The sequence below is a fragment of the Salvia splendens genome, chromosome 13 (genome assembly GCF_004379255.2).
Source record: "Salvia splendens isolate huo1 chromosome 13, SspV2, whole genome shotgun sequence".
Taxonomy (NCBI): Eukaryota; Viridiplantae; Streptophyta; class Magnoliopsida; order Lamiales; family Lamiaceae; genus Salvia; species Salvia splendens.
Window position 1 is genome coordinate 5,511,318 of NC_056044.1, and position 22,823 is coordinate 5,534,140.

General features: G+C 41.1%; 1 protein-coding gene across 2 annotated transcripts; it reads left to right on the top strand.

Annotated features, from left to right (window-relative positions):
- The first annotated feature begins 18,467 nt into the window (after positions 1 to 18,467).
- LOC121760055 (nuclear transcription factor Y subunit A-1-like) lies at positions 18,468 to 22,810 on the top strand. Of its 2 annotated transcripts, none has more exons than XM_042155658.1 (7): positions 18,468 to 18,547; positions 19,689 to 19,795; positions 19,974 to 20,241; positions 20,746 to 20,861; positions 20,942 to 21,007; positions 21,920 to 22,081; positions 22,205 to 22,810. In XM_042155658.1, the coding sequence occupies exons 3-7, from the start codon at positions 19,989 to 19,991 to the stop codon at positions 22,466 to 22,468; spliced, it is 861 nt and encodes a 286-aa protein (XP_042011592.1). In that variant the 5' UTR covers positions 18,468 to 18,547; positions 19,689 to 19,795; positions 19,974 to 19,988; the 3' UTR covers positions 22,469 to 22,810. The 2 variants fall into 2 exon arrangements, with proteins under 2 accessions (XP_042011592.1, XP_042011593.1); XM_042155659.1 differs by having other exon boundaries at positions 19,689 to 19,741.
- The last annotated feature ends 13 nt before the right edge of the window (positions 22,811 to 22,823 follow it).

Sequence of the window (22,823 nt, forward strand, 5' to 3'; positions counted from 1 at the left end):
TAGTGACTTTACCAATTTGGAAGATTCGATTGGTTTTGTTCAATCCATATATAATTAACTCATAAAATATGGAGTACCTATTTTATAACTTCACATAGCCAAAACTAACATTCATGTAGTCCACATGAGTTCAATTGCTCAACAATCCTCAACCTACACCATATTAAGCCCAACTACCAATATCACACATTATCAAATACTAACATTTTAAGCAATCTATCATTTATCATCTTCAATTCATATTCTTTTGCTTTTACTAGCGGATTCACATATCACATATGATTTCAGCGTGTTGTATAACTTCCATATTATGTCATAAAACATTACTTAACCCATTCATTATCAACGTGATTCGGAAAATATATATATCAAATTACTTTGTACGAACTCGTTTAATCATAGAATATACCTAGTAAGTTTTGAATATGCTGCCAAATTATACCACGTAGTTCTAAATGTCAAGTTAAAAAAACCCTAAAAACTTGCACCAAGGACGGCATAAGCATTTGAGGTATATTTAAATACAATTGTCCTTAATATATACTCCCTCCATCGAACTATCTTCATTTTAGTCCATCTCTTGAAATTATTATTTTTTATTTAGGAAATCTTTCTCTCTCTAATGGGGTGAAAACTATTCCCCATTGTCAATAATTACAATTAAGCATTGGCCCTTCAAAAATTAATATTTTTGAGGGATGGGGAGAGTACTCCTTAACATTCACTCCACTTCTTACAATTATGACTCTAATTTAAGTTTATCTCAAATTTTCTTCTAGTATTTTTTTTTCCTTTATACCATTTCTTAAAATTTGCCTAAACTCAATCGAGACTCATACTCACGGACGGAGGGAATATATATTTTCTTTTGTTCTTTTTTATTTACCCCATTGTTAATTGACTGCTTTCTTTTGCATTTCTGTTTTCTTTCTTATATTTTTTTCTATTTTTTATTTTTCTAATGTTGAATAAAAACTAAATAAATAAAACTGAAATTCATTGTGTTAATAGTATGAAGGGGGCATAAATGTTAAGAATTAGAAACAATAAAATTTTGATTTTATGCAAAATACTTCAAAAACTTAATATGATCCTTGATATAAACATAAACTGTTTATTTGGCTTGATTTGGTCATTATGAACTTATTTGATCTTCAAAAGAAAGCACTAGTATTATGCATTACAAAAGAAGCCTAATTAGACACTTCTTTCTTTTGAATTCGATTGAAAAAGATAATCAAGGCATTAGAAAAACGGGACATAGAAAACTCCGTCAGATATAAGTGAGACATTTGTTACTCAAGGCATTACGTGTCTACTTCGTTTGCTCTTTCTGTTGTGTATTACTTTTGTTGTTTTATTTTCAGTCTATGATTCCAATCTGCCCTTACAACTTTATTCTAATTAAAGATTGTGATGAACTTCTAGAAGAATGATGTTTAATTTGGGTGATGCAAAGCTCAACTTTTTATGTCCTTGCAAATGAGTCAAATGAGGCTATGTGAGAGATTGTGAAAGGCCACCCCAAGTTCTGCTGCGATGTTCATTGTGGTCCAAAGAGAACGAAGTCTCCGCCTCCTACCAATACCCGAGTAGCGGCGCAAGCACCAAAGATAACCTCACTCTCGAGTCAGAGGACTCGGGGTCGAGTGATAGTCTTTCTATTGTAAAAATGGTAAGAGGGAAGGTCGGGGGCAGTGGCGGACGCAGGATTTTAATGGTGGAGGGTCCAAACCAGTGTTTCCTAGTATCATGGTATTTTTTAGCTACGGCGAATTAGAAAATCAATTACTATAAAATTAAAGATATGTGTAAAGTGATTATTGATAGATGCACCACCAACGTGAAAAAAAAACTGTCGAAAGAGTTTAAAAAATAAAAAATAAACTATTAAAGAAAAGAAAAACTTAAATTGAATTCTAAATTATAGCAATTTAAAATGTAGAGGGACATCACTGTCATTAGTTGATAAGGAAGCCAACTGAGCTACCAAGTAACTTTAGCATAACGTTAACATTGACAATATATATTCATTCGTAAAATGGTTGGGGGTTCCATGGGAACCCCATACCCCTTTGTAGGATCACCAGTGGTCGGGGGAAGATGAGGCGACAACGAGTAGTGGAATCAAGGGTTCAGATTATGGATAATGTAGCCGATAAAATGGATTCAATAAGTTGCGCGATGTTGGTCAGCATGTACTATAAAGCGTTGTCCAAGACATGTCCACGCTGAGCAACGCATTCGGCAAAAGTACGAAAGCTTTGTCGACCAACTTGATGGAGTACCATTTAGGGTTAAAGTGATTTCTAATTTTTTAATTGTATTATTTTATGATTTTATTTATATAACTTTTAGTTTTCAATAATGTACTTTATTAATTTTAAAATATCCAATTTAAATAAATGTACTCCATGACATTAGAGAAATAAAATAGTACTGTGAGACTATTAATGTGTAGCTAGTTTGTTTGAGACAAGTGGATTGTGGGTAATTGTGAAACTCTATTGCTGTCCATTAAAAAATAATTGTAATACTCTCTGATGAATCCGCGAATTTCTGGTGGTAGTAAATGCAGGAAAGTAGAAATCACAACACAGAGATTTACGTGGTTCGATTTACTGAGGTAAATCTACGTCCACGGGAAGAAAAGAGGGCAGAGTTGTATTGCTTGATCTGTTTTCTACAGCTTACAAATACAAGCTTGCTATATGATATTCTCTCTCTAGAGTTGGTGTATCCTCTATCGGATCTAAGTTCCGTTTATATATAGAACTGAGATCGTGGCTTGCATCACCACCCTAAGTCGTGGAGGTCACGGAGGTCATGAGATCCTGCATGGCCACTAATTAGGCGGTGGCTTACATCATCAGTAATTATGTCGTGGATGTCGTGGAGGTCATGAGAGCCTGCATGGGTCCACCACTAGATAGATCGTGTCTCCCAGTCCGGTATTGCCGAGCAGCTTTTGCCGATGCTGAGACCGAACTGCTGAACTATTGCCGAGCAGCTTTTGCCGATCTGAGAGTAGAGCTTGATGCCGACCTGAGGGCAGAGCTTGATTGGTTGGTTTTTACTGAGCTGTAGGCTGAGGCCGAACTCTTTGGTCATGCCGAACTGATACTCTTTCTTGGGCTTTGTGCTGGCTTGTTTAGTACGTACTCCATCACTACCCCCCCCCCGAAAAGCGAAGTGAATCACTTCGGCATCCTGGATAATGGTACGGGGTAAGTTGATGTTTGTCCTCGGTCTTATGAAGTGAACTCTTCTTTGACCAGACTTGGTCCTTGGTCTTGATGAAATAAACATCTTTGACCGGACTCGTCTTTGGCCTGATGAAATAAACATCTTTGACCGGACTCGTCTTTGGTCTGATGAAATAAACATCTTTGACCGGACTAAGCTTGTGTCCTAATTTGGCGAGTTTTATCGCTCGGATCGGGCTTTCCGTTGTCCTAATTTGGGGATCGGACTTTCCCTTGTCCTAATTCGGCGAGTTTTATCGCGTGGATCGGACTTTCCCTTGTCCTAATTCAGGCAAGTTTTATCGCGAGAATCGGACTTTCGTTGCAGTTCGTTTCAGACGAAGTGCTTGATTTTTAAGCCGAATTGTGGTCTTGTATCCTCTTTAGAAGCTTGGACTTCACAATCGTTGGCTTATTGCAGCTCGTTTCAGACGAACTGCTTGTTTAAGCTGAATTGTGGTCTTGTATCCTCTTTAGAAGCTTTGACTCACAATCGTTGGCTTGTACACGTTCTAAGAAGGGGATCAGCCTTCGAAGAACAAGATACCTCAGTTACATTTGTAAGAGACGACACTCACATAGACAGACACAACGCACGTAAGACAAACAAAAACGCACATAGGCAAAGAGAGCAAAATAAAAAACAAGGAAAGCACATAAGACTGACTGACCGACCGGACTGTCTCTTACAAATGGAACTTCTTGAGGTTGGAAATGTGCCATGTTCGGGGTACCTGTTCTCCTGACATGTGAGCCAATCTGTAAGACCCTTTGCCGAGGACTTCTGACACCCGATACGGACCTTCCCATGTGGGTTCGAGCTTGCCCAGCTTTTCTGCTCGGCTTACTTCGTTGTTTCTCAAGACGAGATCTCCCACTTGAAATTGCAGCTTCTTCACCCGTTGGTTATAATACCGGGCTACTTGCTCCTTGTACTTGGCTGCTTTTATGCAGGCCAATTCTCTTCTTTCTTCGGCCAGATCTAACTCGGCTCGCAGTCCGTCATCATTCATTTCTGAGGAGAAATGTAGAGTTCGTGGACTGGGTACGCCGATCTCAACCGGAATCACGGCTTCAGTGCCGTACACCAGACTGTACGGAGTTTCACCGCTGGAGGTTGTGGGTGTAGTTCGGTAGGACCATAGGACTTGAGGGAGATTTTCTACCCATTGTCCTTTGGCTTGTTCTAACCGAGCTTTTAACCCTTTCACCAGGATACGATTTGTTACCTCCGTTTGTCCGTTTGCTTGTGGATGAGAGACCGAAGTGAACCGCTGTTGAATATTCAGCTCTTGGCACCAATTCTTGAACGTCTTGTCGGTGAACTGAGTCCCGTTATCCGAGATGAGGATGTGGGGTATGCCAAATCGGCACACTATGTTCTTCCAGACGAAATCCAATGCCTTCGAGCTCGTTATCGTAGCTAATGGTTCAGCTTCCACCCACTTCGTAAAGTAGTCCACGGCAACGATTAGGAATTTCATTTGCCGAGGAGCTTGAGGAAGTGGTCCCACTATGTCTATGCCCCATTGCATGAAAGGCCAAGGGCTCTGCATAGTGGATAGATCGGTCTGCGGCATCTTTGGGATATTTGCATGGATTTGGCACTTCGGGCAGGTCTTGACGAGCTGCACTGCTTCTTGTACCAAGGTTGGCCAATAATATCCCCATCTCAGAACTTTTTTAGCTAAAGCTCTGGCTCCGATGTGGCTACCGCACGATCCTTCATGAACTTCTCTGAGGATGTAGTCCGTCTCTCCTGGTCCTACGCACCGCAATAATGGCTGGAGGTAAGACTTTCTAAAGAGGACTCCTTCATGAAGTTCGTACCGAAGTGCTCGGCACGTGATCTTCCGAGCTTCTCTCCTATCCTCGGGCAATTGTCCTTGATCCAGATACTGCAAGATCGGCGTCATCCAGTTCGGCGAGCTGGATACCGAATGTACCTCGGCTTCATCAATGCTTCGATGCATTAATTCTTCCGCCTTTGAGCTCGGATCTGAGGCCAACTTGCTTAAGGTATCTGCTCGGCTATTTTCCGCTCTAGGAACGCGGATTATCCGAAAATAGGAGAAACTTCGGCTGATGCTTTGCGCTTTGTCCAAATACTTCTTCATTCTCTCGTCACGAGCTTCACTTGTACCCAACATGTGATTTACTATGACTTGTGAATCACAATGGACTTTGAGAGATTTGGCGAGCAGACTTTGCGCTAACTGGAGTCCGGCAAGAAGGGCTTCGTACTCGGCTTCATTATTAGTAGTGGGGAATAGGAAACGAAGTGAGTAGGTTACCTCGTGTCCGTCGGGAGCGACAAGTAAAATACCAGCTCCACTTCCCATCTTGTTTGAAGCTCCATCTACGAATCCGCTCCAGCAGTCCGGCGGCTCTACTTCGGATTCCAAGGGCTGTGCTAGTTCGGCATTGGCAGACTTTTTCTGTTCGGCAATGACAGGGATTGCTTGATCGAACTTGGCCTCTGTAAGAAAATCTGCCAAGGCTTGTCCCTTGATGGCTTTCCGAGGTAGGTACTCGATTGAGTGTTCTCCCAGCTCTATGGCCCATTTGGCGATTCTGCCTGATGCTTCTGGCTTGGTCAAAACTTGCCGAAGAGGCAGATCGGTTAAGACGCATACCTTGTGAGCATAGAAATATGGCCGCAGTCTCCTTGCTGCATTTACTAACGCCAGAGCAATTTTTTCCAGAGGTTGATACCTTGTTTCTGGACCTCTTAATGCTCGGCTTGTAAAGTAGATGGGAAACTGCTTTAGGCCTTCTTCTCGTACAAGCACCGCACTGATGGTTTGATCTGATGCCGCTAAGTATAAGAATATTACTTCGGCTCCGGTTGGAGCAGAGAGAATAGGAAGCTCGGCTAGATAACTTTTGAGCTCGTCAAAGGCCTTTTTCTGCTCGGCTCCCCACTCGAACTTTGGTGCCTTTTTCAACACCTTGAAGAACGGCAGTTGCTTTTCGGCTGCTTGGGAAAGGAATCGATTCAGTGCGGCTAGACATCCAGTTAGCCTTTGCACGTCATGTATGGACTTCGGCATTGTCATGTTCTGAACGACTTGAACTTTGGAGGGGTTTGCCTTGAGTCCGTCCTTTGAAACCCAACAACCCAGAAACTTTCCCGAATCTACCAAAAAGGTACACTTTTGGGGATTAAGTTTGAGGTTGGCTTTCTTGAGCACGTTGAGAGTGGACTTGAGGTTGTCTTCGTACTCCGAAGTGCTTTTGCTTTTGACAACTATGTCGTCGACATACACTTCAACCTGCTTTCCGATTAGGTGCCGAAAAAGCTTGTCTACCATCCTTTGATAAGTGGCTCCGGCATTCTTTAAACCGAATGACATCTTTTTATAAGCGAAAATGCCGAAATCGGTAATGAAAGCTGTTTTCGGAGCGTCACTCTCATCCATCAACACTTGGTGATATCCTTTGTATAAATCAAGAAAACAGAAAATTTCGAAGCCGATCAAAGCTTCTACTTTTTTATCTATATTCGGAAGGGGATAGCAATCTTTAGGACAGTGCTTGTTTAGATCGGTAAAATCTATGCACATCCGCCATCCTCCTCCTTTTTTCTTGATCATCACAGGATTGGCCACCCAGGAAGGATATTTTACCTCGAATAGTACATCCGCTTTTAGTAATTGGCGGACTTCGTCATGGATGACTTGGCTTCTTTCTGCCGCAAAGAGTCTTTGCTTCTGTTTTATCGGCCGGACCGAAGGATCAATATTTAACCGATGAGTGATTACCTCGGGGGGCACTCCGGTCATGTCCAACGGAGACCATGCAAAGACGTCTTTATACTCCTTGAGGAGCTGGATGGTTTTTTCCCGGAGTAGAGGCGTTCCTGCGAAGCCGATCTTGACCACTCTGGATGGATCATCTTCGTATAACTGAACGGTCATTGAGTTCGGCTCTGAAGTGACTTCGGTCATCTCGCTTGCCTCTGACTCCGGTTGCTGTGATTGCTATGCTTGATGGTGCCGAACTGGTTGCTCGGCACTTTTAAGCGCAATCTGCAGACATTCTTTTGCTCTCTTTTGATCACCTCGGATGACCGCTATCCCACCTTTAGTGGGGATCTTGATGGTGAGGTGATAAGTAGAGCAAACGGCCCGAACTGTGTTGAGCCAGTCTCTCCCCAGGATGATGTTGTACGGGGACCGAGCTTTTACCACAAAGAACTCGATCATCGTATTGGAGCTTGTAGGCGCTTTTCCCACCGTGATCGGAAGGCTGATAATACCTTCAGGGCGGGTGTCTTCCTGGGCGAAACTTTTCAGAGGAAGTGGAGCCGGACTGAGCCGAGCTGGATCCACTTCCATTTTATCAAAACATTCTTTAAAAAGAACGCTGACTGACGCTCCTGTATCCACAAATACTCTGTGGATCAGTTTGTTTGCCACTCCGGCTTGAATGACAATAGCGTCTTGGTGAGGAGAGATGGCTGGGACGGGATCGGCATCTGAAAATGTAATCACTTCGTCTTTCTTCAGCCTTTTATGTGTCGGCTCCTCTTGATTGGAACCTCTGCGTTCTGCTTTTAGGGACGACTTAGTTTTCCCGGCAGGGAGAGCATCAATAGTCTGGATTACTCCATCATATTGCGGCTCGTCGTCGTCTTCGGGATCTTCATGCCTTTTCGGATCCTGAGGATTGCAGTTCGCACCTCTCTGCTTTTTGTTCTTTTTCGGCTGCTTGCTTTGGTATTTTTTTAACGTTCCTGTTTTCACAAGAACATCAATACCTGCAGCCAAATTTCGGCACTCCTCGGTATCATGACCGTGGGCTTGATGGAAGGAGCAATATTGATCCTGAGGTCGCCGCGCGGCTGATTTCGTCATCCGCTTTGGTTTTTCGAACATATCGGAATGTAGTTCGAAAATTTCCGTTCTTGACTTGTTTAATGGTACGAACTGAGCGGGCGGCTTCTCAGGATTGAGCCGTGGCCCCAATCTGCCTTGTACCGGTGCCCTTTGAATTCTTTCAAAAGGAGTTCGGCGAGGAAGCACCTGGCCGCTTTGATCGGGCTTCTTTTTCTCTTCTTGGGATGAGCTGTCTAAAGACCGTTTTCGACGGTCTGCCTCATCCGCACGGGAAAACTGGTCCGCAATGTCCCACATTTCTTGAGCTGTTTGCGGGCCGCACTCCACGAGCTTTCTGTAGAGAGCTCCGGGCAGGATTCCATTTTGGAATGCCGAAATGACAAGTAGATCGTTAAGATCATTTACTTGTAGGCATTCCTTGTGGAATCTCGTCAGGAAGTCGCTGATCTTTTCGTCGCGACCTTGACGTATAGAAAGCAGCTGAGCCGAAGTAATTCGGGCTTCCGCTTTCTGAAAGAACCTCCTGTGGAAAGCATCCATTAGATCTCGGTAGGATCTAATGCTGCCTTGAGGAAGGCTGTCGAACCACCTTCTGGCGTTCCCGATGAGCAGCTCGGGGAACAGCTTGCACATGTGGACCTCATTGAGACCCTGGTTCGCCATATTATACTGATAGCGTCCCAAGAAGTCATGAGGATCCACGAGTCCGTCATAGGTTATCGACGGAGTTCGGTAGTTCCGCGGCAAAGGAGTTCGGATGATATCGTCCGAGAACGGAGTCTTTAACGCTCCGTACATGGCGAACCCGACATCTCTTCGGTACGGAGGAGAAGGAGTTCTCCTGTGATTCCGGTGCCGAGGAGAAACAGGAACATGTCGGGGTTGAGGATTCTCTCTCCTGGAAGACACGTCACTACTGCGGTAGTGACTTTCATGCCTAGACGAGGAGGGAGAATCCGTCGTTGTCTTCTCCGGCTGTTGGCTCTTCTGCAGGAAGGTTAAGAACTCCTCCTGCTTCTCAGCCAAGAACAGCTTGACAGCCTCATTCAAATCAGGCTGCTGGGAAGACTCGGTGTGTGGACCTTTTGAGCGGCTTGTTCCTTCACCGTGAGAACTGGATACAGACTTCTCACGAGGCTGCTTTCCAGGCCTATGGGCTGCTGGGTTAGTTTCCTCATGGTCATCACGGACGGAGGCACGGGAGTTGTGCGGTCTGGCATGCATTTTTTTTTTTTTTTTGTAGTGGAAAAAGGGTCAAAAATTCGCTTTATCACAGATTTGGTTCTCTGTTTCCCACAGACGGCGCCAGTGATGAGATCCGCGAATTTCTGGTGGTAGTAAATGCAGGAAAGTAGAAATCACAACACAGAGATTTACGTGGTTCGATTTACTGAGGTAAATCTACGTCCACGGGAAGAAAAGAGGGCAGAGTTGTATTGCTTGATCTGTTTTCTACAGCTTACAAATACAAGCTTGCTATATGATATTCTCTCTCTAGAGTTGGTGTATCCTCTATCGGATCTAAGTTCCGTTTATATATAGAACTGAGATCGTGGCTTGCATCACCACCCTAAGTCGTGGAGGTCACGGAGGTCATGAGATCCTGCATGGCCACTAATTAGGCGGTGGCTTACATCATCAGTAATTATGTCGTGGATGTCGTGGAGGTCATGAGAGCCTGCATGGGTCCACCACTAGATAGATCGTGTCTCCCAGTCCGGTATTGCCGAGCAGCTTTTGCCGATGCTGAGACCGAACTGCTGAACTATTGCCGAGCAGCTTTTGCCGATCTGAGAGTAGAGCTTGATGCCGACCTGAGGGCAGAGCTTGATTGGTTGGTTTTTACTGAGCTGTAGGCTGAGGCCGAACTCTTTGGTCATGCCGAACTGATACTCTTTCTTGGGCTTTGTGCTGGCTTGTTTAGTACGTACTCCATCACTCTCCAATTCAATAAACATGAAAATTTAATTGCGAAGATGAATCAAACTTATGAAATAAATTATCACCCGAAAACATTGGATTCAACTTCCGAAGACCTGGGGAGTGGACCCTTTGTCACTGTCGGTTTTAAATTATTTATTTCAAACTTTTATCGTACCTCCAATTCCTTAATTAATTTATACGCCACACCAATCTGTCACATTCTAAAAAAAATCTCAACATATATTACTAGGCCATCTAGCCCAGCAATCCTCCTAATCAAATCCTAATAAATGTCTCTTTGTGACCAAATAATTGTTCTCCCCAGAGATAACACATGGGAATTTATTATATTTAGACAGCGATCGCAATAGAATTTTATTAAGGGATGATTGTTTTATATCAATAGTTTTGGTAATTAGCTTTTATCTATACTTTTATATCGTTGTAAATAAACACCCAACAATCAAATTTATTTTGTAATTACAATCGTCCAAATTTAATAGCAAGTCAAACTTTCAAAGTAAACAAAGAAATGTACTCCTATTGTGCATCAAAGCATGAAAAAATAATCAAAATGAAGGTATATAACACATAATCCAGACAATCATATAAGAGACTCTTACATTAATTCGGTATCAACGAGATTAATTAAATCCTCCTGCTGTAAGTACAAACTACATTGAGTAGTATATTTGTTTTGATTTTTTTTATAAATTAGTTATGTACTTTTTTTATGGTTAATATAAGTACATAAAGTTTAAAGGCTGCGCCACGGATGACTCGAACCCGAGACTTTTGCCATCAGATATTATTAACCTCTCTACCGCTTAACCAACTCACACACACATTAGTTATGTACTCTTTGTTTGACAGTGTGAGGTAAAATCTTTAATTTCAAGATTAATGTGGAGTATGTGGAGTATTTATTAATTTAATTAAGGGATGATTGCTAGTCAAATAAGAATTTTATGTTGATTTAACTCATTTTGTTTTGAGTGATAAATAAAATAATATTAAGTTATCTGAAACACTTTGGTTTGATTAGTTTGGATTTTGACATTTGTGAATAAATTAAAATATTATAAATTTAAATTCCAATTTTATAAATTATGCATTGAATAGAGATAAATGAAAATTTACGATTTAAGTACGTAATTAAAGTTTTGTACTTACTATTTTAGAATGGATCCTGGATTGATCTATATTCTTTCATGTAGGAGTAGTCTGTAGTAGAAAGGAGTTCTAAATGATTGCACTGGGCCTGATTTTTATGATCAAACCCACACGAATTCCAGTCACTAAATTTTTTATGGAGTAGTCAATTTTTGAATTTTCAGAGCAGAGAGTACTTCAACCTATTTTTTCTATCTCACTTCAATATTACTCCATTTTTGCATCCATTTTTGCATCCATTTTTCATGTCAAACTGTATCTAATCATACTGCACACCTCACACACTTAGATAATGATGCAGATCATACCAGCAATCAAGGTTAAATAGCCAAATAACATAAGCAAGGACATATTCATCCAACAAGACAATGCCAGACCTCACATCATGCATAATGATGCAGAATTTCAGTCAATTGCAAACACAGATGGGTTCAGATTCCATATCATTTGCCAACCATCTAACTCTCCTGATTGTAATGTCTTGGACTTAGGATTTTTCAGGGCCATCCAGTCAATACAGGATGACAAATTAGCTAGGGGAGTGGATGAGTTAGTGGCTAATGTGCAAGCAGCCTTTGATGAACTTAGTGCAGGAACATTGAACAATGTTTTTCTGACTCTTCAAGGATGTTTAACTGAGATTTTGAAGGAGGAAGGGGGGAATTGATACAAAACTCCACACATTAACAAAGAAAGGTTGACAAGGCTGGGGATACTGCCAAAGACATTGGAGATTGAAGAACATATAGTGAAGGCTGCAGTGGCTTACCTCCAACAGCCTGAACATAATGAGATCAACTCATATGACATCTCAAGTATCAGTACAACTGTAGGGTTCTAAGATCAGTAAGGTAGGGAACATTTTTTGGCAGTTGACTGTGGAAGCCTCAAGATTAGGTGTGACTTATGCTATCAACTGGTTTTTGTACACTTTTGTAAAGCCTCCAAACCTACATGTGTAGGGGTGGCTTCTAAAATCCTAATCCCTCATAACATTGTCATCATAGGACTGCATAACTACCAAAACAGCCTCCTAACCCTGTAAAGGGGTGGTTGTTGTAAAGTCAGTGTGTGGTTTTTATTTCCCTCAGATATTGTTGTTTATATCAACTCACAAATAAGCCTCCTAACCAAACAAGAGGGGTGGCTTAATAATCAACACATATCTATAATAACAACACACTGCAAATCATCATAGGGTAGGGTATGATCAACATAATAAACAGCAACATTCAATCAACAAATGAAACCACAACAGCCAACACAACATCAAACCTCCAACCCATACCAACAAACCACAACCTCCACCCTACAAAAACAACCACAGCCTCCAACACATACCAACAAACCACCAGCCTCCAACACAGACCAACAAACCACCAGCCTCCAAACCCATACCAACAAACCACCAACCTCCAACACATACCAACAAACCACAGCCTCCAAACCCATACCAACAAACCACAGCCTCCAAACCCATACCAACAAACCACCAGCCTCCAACAAACCCATACCAACAAACCACCAGCCTCCAAACCCTACAAAAAAAACCACAGCCTCTAACCCAACCCAACAAAACAACAACAGTGAGTGACAATATATTTAGATTAAATCTAAAAAACCAGGCAGCAAAATGTCAAGCATCTGCCTCTCAAAGTCCGAATACACGACGGGAGGGGCTTCAGCTGGATCGGAGGGTGTGGCTGGTGGACCATCGGAGGGGGTGGCTGGTGGACCATAGTAGGCAGGTGGTGGCGGCCCGTAGTAAGGGCAACCACAGTCCAAGTAATCGATGGCGGATTGAGAAGGCCAAACATCAACGGGAATGAAGGATTCCAGTTGGGTTTCGGGAACAACAGTTTCAGCTAGGTTTCCGGCGACGACAGAGTCGTCGATGGCGGAGGCGGAACCCCACATATACTCCGGCGTCTCTGGGACGACGAGATCGTCCAGATCGGCCGATAAAATGTCAGGAGGAGAGTCAGGATGATCACCCATCGCCGTAGATCTAGGGTTTTCAGAAAGCGTAGGTCCAGTATTTAGACCTGATAGGGTTCGATTTTGTGTGGAGGCGGATGAAAACGGTGGAGGCGTTTTGTAGATCTAGGGTTTTCAGAGGGAGTTTGTGGATGAAGAAGGGGAATCGATTGTGTGGAGAAGGAGACGAAATGGTGCAATGAAGTGGAGTAAATGGTGCAATTGGGGTAGGCGAACCAGCAATTAAGAGGAAGAGGAGGAATCGGTGGAGTAATGAAAAAGGAGATGAAATGAAGTTGAATTTGGGTAGCCGAGAGTGGATTAAGCATGGAGTAATTTGTTGCCAAAAATGGAAAGTTTGAAGTGGGACAAATTATGTGGGACGGACCAAAATGAAATACTGGGACGAATTGTCTGGGACGGAGGGAGTATATTTCAAATCACAAACTTTAATAAATAATTTTTAAGTGTGTTTACGCATGGCCAATCTTATCTTAGCGGCTTAGCCAGTTAGCCCCACCCCATAATATATACAGACACGGTTAAGGATATCCTTCCTTAACGATCGGATTCCACACAATCAAGAAACGGAACCGTAGCCGTCGAGCGCCCAAGAGGTTTGGGTCGGCGAAGACTTCCGGCAAAGGGGTGTTGAGCGCGAGTTGTACTCGTCGGCAGCTTAAACGAAGGTTTCTTGTTGCACAAATAATTGAGCCAAAATAATATATTTCATAGATTCATTGATTGAATAAAATGATAACAACCTAGCCCTATTTATAATACTAGAATACTAGCTTATGGAACAAGAAACAAATATAAGAAAAGAAATGCAAATCCCTAATATATCTAAACTAATTAATAATGATAGAATACTCGTATCAACTCCCCCACGGTTAAAATCCACCTTGTCCTCAAGGTGGGAACCACGAGCAACGATGACAGTTGAAAACAACAACTTTGACGAGGCTTCCCCTCCTGGATCAAACGCAAACCAATTAGGCGAACGTCTCCCATCATTTCCGTCCAATTTCTGATCATTAGTGACGACAACCAGTTTTGCTGGCATGTTTAGCCCGAGGCTACAGGTCTCTGTGGCAAACAAGCACTTGATAAATCCTTCATGTGGCAGCTCGTTATTATTATCTGACAGCATATTCATAGCATTCCCGAAAACATTGTCAAATTGCGGTTTCTCATTCTCATCACATAGATCCATTTCTGCCAATTGCGTAGCAAGAAATTCACAATCTCGTTTGCTACAACTGACACATATACCAGGATCGAATGCACACAAAGGGATCAATGTCATCATCTTAAATATATTACGAACTGCACCACCTTTACCCACAACTAAACCTTTCGGTCCGTTCGATTTTCCTTCCATCGGACTTTAACAGCACTTTCTTGCCACACAACATCTTTCTCTCTGTTCCTCACGTGATGCACTTCATCAAAAATAATCCATGCCACCTCCCTAGTAATTTTTTATCCTTCCGCATATGTAAGTGCATAGACCACGACGAATGGATAAGTTACTTGGCGAAGGCGATTCACCACTTCCTCCATCAACCCATTCTCAACACCACTATGTATATTTGTTTCCTTCATGATTGAAGTTGACTTCTCTTCCTCTACGGTTGTCCTTTCTCTCGCAATACCATCTTCCAACCAAGACTCTTTCTTTCTACTAAAATTGGGGTTGCACGACGGAGAGATCACGACTGGTGGAGATGGCAAATTGTCTAACAATTCTTCATCTTCCTTTTTCAGTGAGCTCGGGACAACATCTTGTGGATGTGGATTAGCGGCCAATAGTGGAGATGTCACGGGCAGTGATTGCAAGGGCCGGTAAGCCCCTGGTGAGGCGTAGGGCGGCAGCTCTAAGGATGATGTCGGACTTGACTGCTGTGGCGGGCGATCTGATTGCCTCGGCGGTGGCGTTGCAGCCGCAACAGGCAGTGGCGCTGCCGAGCGGCGGTGACTTGGTGGCCACAACGGTGGTATAGACCGCGAGGGTTTGTATTCGTGCCGCCATTGGTGATACTCTACTACCGAACCCGTCTGCACCAATTTCGAGAGCGGGCCAATGCAATTACGAAAGCTTTGCGGATCAAATCTGTGGCGCACGTCCTCCAAAAATTCCCTCCACGTCACCACTGGGTTATTCTCACGGTAATTGAATATCCATTCGGCAGCCGGTGGTCGAAACAGCCTGACCACATAGTGTAGGCGTTCGGGCTCGGCCATCCCCAGGTGGTCGAAATAATAATCGACCCTCGAAATCCAATTCGTCGCGTCCAATCCGTCGAAGTGAGGAGCCTTCATGGAAAGCTCTTTCGGTCTCTCCGTCTTGTGGGTACCGTGATCTTACCGAGGAAGGGGTGAGTCCCAAGACATCGAGTGGCGGTACCCCCGAAAACCCGTGTCGACATCCCCCAGATATCGGTCCCGTGGCCTGTCCCAGCACGTGCGGTGCCGGGGCTCTAGGCGATCGCGGTACGGCGCCCGATGAACGTTCTGCTGCGGAAAACGGTCGTCGCTCCTATGTAATGTGTGGGCAGCGCCTCGTCGACCGTGGATGAAAGGCCGGTGGACATCGTCGTCTGCCGCCCAAGCGTCGCGCGGGGAGTGATACCCCTCGTCATCAAGTTCATCCGAGAAATATGGGGGATCAGGTTCGGGAACGCGCGGCGCTTCCAACTTCTCCAGCCTGAGTTCCATTCTGTCAAATCGCGCCAAGATCTTCTCCAACCCGAAGGAGGAAATCGCGGTTGTTCCTGCCACATCGTGCGGTGCCTCGGCGGCCGCCTGGAAATCGCACCGCGGATATCGCGGCTGATCGTCGCCGCTTGAAGCGCTTGTGGACGCGCGGCGCGAAGAGTCTCCGATCAGGACTTGCGCGTTGCCTCCGGTGAGGAGCCCTGTCGGCGGTATACGTTCATCCGATCCAGCCATGGTGAGCTCTCAATGAAAGCACCAGTTGTTAAGGATAGCCTTCCTTAACGATCGGATTCCACACAATCAAGAAACGGAACCGTAGCCATCGAGCACCAAGAGGTTTGGGTCGGCGAAGACTTCCGGCAAATGGGGTGCTGAGCCCGAATTGTACTCGTCGGCAGCCTAAACAAAGGTTTCTTGTTGCACAAATAATTGAGCCAAAATAATATATTTCATAAATTCATTGATTGAATAAAATGAAAACAACCCAGCCCTATTTATAATACTAAAATACTAGCTTATGGAATAAGAAATAAATATAAAAAAGAGATGCAAATCCCTAATATATCTAAACTAATTAACAATGATAGAATACTGTATCAGACCCACACATGCGTTGCTTGGAAAGAAAGAATCACGATGCCATGTATATATACACTATTTATTGAATATATAGTCCATGTCTTATGCATTTTATAAAAATGTTATTACGTCAAAAAGATTATCATCCAATCGATGAGATTAATAAAGTTTCACAACCTTATAAACTAGCAATGGACTGAAAAACCTAATTAATTTAATCATTGCAGTGTTTAGGAAAACTCATCTAACCTTTGGATTGACGAATTCAAAAAATTCACAATAAGAAACGTCTTTCATGTTGGGCAACAAAAAAATGCCTCGAGAATTATGCGGAGGTCAATGATTTTTTGCAACCTAAGAGCATCCACAACCGTGCTCTTGCCAGCGGCACGGTTGTGGGCCCGGGCAGTACTATTCATGCCTGCTCTCTGGCAAGAGCACAACACCCACAACTGTGCTCTTCCGCAAGGACGAGCACAATTAATTTAAAATTCAATTAAACAATAACATTTCCATAATACTAAAATTCATTAAAAAACCACAATAAATATTACAAATTATAAATAAAATAAAAAAGACATAATTAAAATCCTAAAAATTAAAAATTACATAATTAAAATACTAAAAATTAAAATTACATAATTAAACTCCTAAAAATTAAAAATTACATAATTAAAATCCTAAAAATTGAGATTGAGAGAGTTGTTTAGTATAGTGTCATTTTTTGTGTTTGAAATGAGAGTATTTATAGATGAAAGTATGAATTTTGGGGTAAAAATAATGAAAAAAATAAATTAAAAGTGTGGAAAAAATGGATATATTTTATTAGGAAGTGAGACAATATTTTTTTTATTAATTTTGAATTTTTCAGATTTTTTCGATTTTTTTAAAAAAATAAATAAAAAAATGATAAATCAACGGGCCAATCGGAAGCTGCCACGTCGACGCGCTGTGCTCTTGCCGCTGGCACGGACGTGCTCTATGCATAGAGCAGCGCCCTGCCAGCGGCAAGAGCGCAATGGTGGCGGAGCGCGTCCTTGCCAGCGGCAAGGACGGACGGTGAGCTGCTGCTCACCGTTGGGAATGCTCTAAGATTGACATCTTGAATAGTAATAATTAATATCTAAATGATGTCAATGGTTCAATTATCTGTTAATCAATAACCACTCCTAATTTAGAATATCTACAATTATAAGTATTGGTTATAGCACATGTTTTAAGAAATGTAAAGAAAAATGGGTTGAATAAGTTAGTCGAATATGAGTGTCACTTATATATAGGGATTTGGTCCCTAAAACTATAAACTTTGCCTAAAATTTGGTATTTCACATTAACTTTAAAATTGGTCTATAATATCACAAACTTTACATTTTGTTTAAGAGTATTTCCCAAACTGATTCAAATAGATATTTTCATCAAAATTTTAATTTGCATGGACAACTGTGGTACGTTTTATGATATTTTAAATTAATTTTTAAGTTAATAACAACAAGTAGGATAAAAAAACTCGTAAGTATGATAAAAAAAACTTCGTAAGTTAGTCAAATATTGTGATAGACATGCTGTAAGAAATAACAAAGTGCAAAGTTTGTGATTTTAGTTTTGTAATAAAATGTGAATGGAATAAGTTGGCGGAATGTGAAGCTTACATACTATTTATGGTAAAAATGAAATATGATTCTTAATGTAGGACGGACGAAATGGCAAAACAAGACTCTTATTGTAGGACGGATGTAGTATTTATTAATCTCAATAAATATATTCACTATTATTTTTTTATAGAATTTAATATTAGATCAACATTTTTTTATATTAAAATCACCAAGTAAAAGATTATTATTATTATTATTATTTTTATTATTATTATTATTATTATTATTATTATTATTATAGCGGATCATGTAACACGTGTGGCGTGGAAACTGTGGTTTGTACGCAGTCACAGACGGTGACTGTATCAAACCCCAACTTCTGCTGTTGTAGACTCTTTTTTAAAAAATTCTGCAGTCTACCCTTCACTCCAAATTCTCTCACATCCCCAAATTCTAGGGTTCTTTTCCCGATCCTCTTCACTCCTCGCCTTAACAGGTCGTTTTCTCTCTTTTCTTTACCTACAATTTTGTGTATTTTCTGCTGCATGTGCCCTTTCTACGCATGTTTTCAGCTTTATATGTCTCTATTTGCATATGCATGTGTGTAATTTTCTTATAGAATGAGCTTTCTTATCTGTGTTTTCTTCTATTTGTGAATTCTCGCTGGTTTAAGCTTTGTAGCAATTATTTGAGTTGTTGTTTCTGTCCCCTCACCATCGTAGTAAGCGCCAGTGTGTTTTTCTATCTCTCCTTTTCTTTTGGGTTTAAATTTGCAAGGTTGTGTCTTGGCATTCTTTCTTTTCAGTTTGTGAAGGTGTATTTTTTTGGGCTCAATTCAATGAAGTTAGGGCAAACAATTTCGAGGTTACAGTAATTGAAGTGTTCATGTCTTATATTGGTATGCCGAAATTATGTTAAAGCCTGTCTTGCTTCAAGAAGAGGAGACTTTTGATTTGAATTCATTAACCGGGAGTGCTTGCTTAGAAGTATTAGAATGAGGAATTGGAATGGGGATCCTGGAATAAAATCAATTGTGATTCTTCAATTTTCATTGACTACTCCATACTGATCAGAATGAATGACCTCTTTTGACATTATCCCTACGTATGGCAAAGTAAATGTCAATATTTTAAGCTATTTTTAAATAAAATGTTTTTACAACATACACAAAAGATGCTGAATGCAAAATCTGAAACACTTAGAATGGCATGTGGTATTGTGCAAGCTGTAGGTCTTCTTGTACATATGTTCTCATAAATTTTTGCTCATAATTTTACAAAAACATTATGCATATATATCTCATTTTCAAAGATGCCGGCTGGTGGTAATTGCTTGTCATGAATTTCTGGCTGCCTAAATTAGAAAATTGCTTGCCTATTGATCGGTGTTACAGAAGATCTATCTTTGATACTTTTCTTCATCTCTCTCTTGTGCAATTCATTAAAATATGCATTGTTGTGTGTTTGTTGTTTTCCACTCACTGAACTTGGAAACTAAGCTATTCTTTTGTTTGTCTTGATGATCCGATTTAGGTTCGTAGATTGGGAATCCCATTGTTACCGATTATGAGAATTTCTGTACTTATCTTTACAAAATTGCTAAATAATCCAAGTGAGTTTCTGTGTTGTGATTGGCAGGGTCTTGGATAGTAACTTGTTATTTATGAGGCCAAATATTAGCATTACTGGGTGTAAGTTTGCGAATTGATTCCCTCACAACTTTGTGTTTCTGGCTCACTTTTGAGGTACTTAATTGGAAACCATATTTATGGTGGATGCTTATAGAATCTCTTCTGCAGTATTCTATACTGGAGTGTACTGTTTATTTTTAATATTTAAGCCGTATCCCAAGTTTTAACTTTGACCTCATTAAGACTAACTTGGTCTTCCGTTTTGTGTTAATGTACCACATCAACCATTTAGAGAAATCAAAGGAGCATGCAATCCAAGCCTAAGAGTGTTAACCAAGGACAATCCAACCTTTATAATGCTGCAACTTCTACTGGATATTCTGGTCCTTGGCTGAATAATAATGGATTTAACTCCTTTTCCTCCATGATGATGCGGGAAAATGCATCAGATTCATCATCACCGGAACAATCCGTGGATGAGCAGTCACAGTCTGAAGGTGGGATAAATGAAGATGATGATACTGCCAAACAGTCACCAAGCACTTCACCTTTGCAGCCTGGTAAATTTTAGTGCTTGCGACTTAGGTTTCAAGATTTAATGTTGACTTTTGGTTGAGACGGATAGTTGGTTCAACCAGGCTTCTTCCTTCTGGCAAGCAGGCGTTGTTGGTTGTGTTTCATCTTGTTCTTAGTTACATTGTCAAGTCATTAACATATGATGATGATGATGATAGTAGTAGTAAAATCTATTACTATTATAAAAGTGTGTATTCGTGAATTTTGACGACTAGTTTCCATTCTCTTTATATTCCTATTAGAAAGGAAATTTTTTGATTGTTTTATGTGTTCCATGTCTAAACAAAAACTAATGTTGGTGAAAGAAAACTAACATTATCTTTCAATTGTGTGCCTGATAGTAGTTTCTTCATTTCTTCCAAGCTACATTTTGTTTACCGAAATGGGAAACTAAAGGTTGTGTTTCTTATTATAATAGTGTACATTTTTATTGAATTTCTTGTTTTTCTGACACAAATTTGATACACTAAGTCTTGCTTCAACTACAGAAAGAAACTATGAGCGGGAGGTTCCAAAGCATCTGCAAGTTCCACCGACCTTCCATCCAAGACCTGATGTAAGCTTCAACCAAGCTCCACAAGCTGCGCTCGTTGCACACTCAATTGTAAGAACACTGCACACTGTCGCAATATCTTGAAGTGTTCAAATCTCTTGTTTTTCACATGAAAATATGTTTATCATCAGGCCTGTGGATCTAATCCGTACGATCCATATTATGGAGGAATGATGGCAGCTTATGGCCAACCTTTGGTATGAGTATGGCTGCAGAACTTTACTGTTGTTTTTTATTTTTCTCGCTCTTGTAGTAGGAAATTTGCTTACTGCCAGGCGGTATTCTAGTTTCTGTTCATGTTGTTTGTGCTTGTATCTGTGTGCTTCCTGCAAGTACCTATGGGCATCCCACAACTTACCTCTGCAATTGATATGAATTTAATGAAAATGGTGCCATTGGAGGGATCATATCAACGTTGATTGCTTTTACTTTGTGGTATAGGCAGACAGAGTCAGAGAGAGGTGCAGATTCACTAAGTTCGTTTCTACTATGAAGTATGTTTGGACATTGAGTTTTAGTTGCATCAAAAACCTATAAATTATCCTGTTTTGTTCTGAAGTTTCTTTTGTCAAATTTGGTCTTATAAAAGGTTTGTGCTGTAATACAATTGGATGTTTGAGTTTTAGTTACAAACTTTCAATAGAAATCTCACCATAGTTCTGTTGTGGACTAGAGTTTCTTTGGTCTTTGGTCAAGTTCTCCCTAGAAATGTTTGTTCCTTATTAACAATTAGTTGTATTTGATGTCTAAGATGCGTTTGAAAGTAACAAGATATCACTACCTAAACAAAGTCTGTTAGTGTGCTTGACACTTCTCAATATTTATAGTTTGGTTCTAATAGTGTTTTACTATGTATTTGAATCTGCACAGTTTTGTGGTCTAGTTATTTGGACAAGATTACTGATTCTTCCATGGTTCTCTAAGCTATATATATCTTCAATTTGATTTTGCTGTACTGATGAGTTATAGTGTGTACTTGCAATCTAGTGCCATGTAACAGAAACCATTATTCTAAATATCAGTAAATCCTTTGACATAAACACCTTGAAAATAGTTTCATTTAATTAAATGCTTGCCATCATGATCATGAAATATGGGTTTTTGTAAAGGTCCCTCATTTGTACGATATGCACCACACAAGGATGCCTCTACCCTTGGAGATGGCGCAAGAGCCTGTATATGTTAATGCCAAGCAGTATCATGGTATTCTGCGAAGACGACAATCCCGTGCTAAAGCAGAGCTAGAGAGGAAACTAATAAAAGCCCGAAAGGTGTTTTTTCATTTTCTTGTAATCAATAGATGTGTCAAGAATCTTTGGGCTTGTTTCTTCTTATACTTCTCTGGTATTACTACATAATGTTTTTTTGGGTCTCTCTCTCTCTGATATCGTCAGCCTTATCTCCATGAGTCCCGGCATCAACACGCCTTGCGGAGAGAAAGAGGTTCTGGTGGACGTTTCGCAAAGAAGTCTGATGCGGACAGCTGTAAGGATACAGAGCCCAGCTCAGGCGGTGTCTTGTCTCGCACCAACAGTTCATCACATGCCAAGTCCTTCCTCTCTGGAACTAAATTGCCTGGGTTTCAGACCAATGCTGGTGCGTGCAATTTTAGGAAGCAAACCAACTTGCAGAAATCTCACCAGCCCCTTTCTCACTAAAGACAGGAAAGAACTACATATGCAGGTGGTGGTGATTTTCAAAGGCTTAAAATCCTGGCTTTTCACTAGCTGGGCGGCAATTCATTCTTGGCTTGTTTCGATGACTATTTGTTACTTTCTGTATAAAATCTTGTGAGCGAGTGGGAAGGAAGCTTGAGTTTTGAATAGGCTAAACCTGCTTTTCCTAGAATTATTGTGAAGTTGTGCTTCGTGTTTTTAATGCTTGGAGTGGTCGAATTTCCAGATTTAAAAGTGCACTTGCCATAATATGTTGGATTAAACCAAGCTATGCTACTACAGTATTTGGTTTGATATAAATTGTCAATTGTCAATTTTTGAAAATTTTTAGTGAAAA

Bases quoted from the DNA above. Each gene is read 5' to 3' on its own strand.
- LOC121760055 (XM_042155658.1), top strand. From the start codon at position 19,989: ATGCAATCCAAGCCTAAGAGTGTTAACCAAGGACAATCCAACCTTTAT. The intron at 20,862-20,941 runs GTAAGAACACTG...GTTTATCATCAG, and splicing joins CGCTCGTTGCACACTCAATT to GCCTGTGGATCTAATCCGTA. The intron at 21,008-21,919 runs GTATGAGTATGG...GTTTTTGTAAAG, and splicing joins CAGCTTATGGCCAACCTTTG to GTCCCTCATTTGTACGATAT.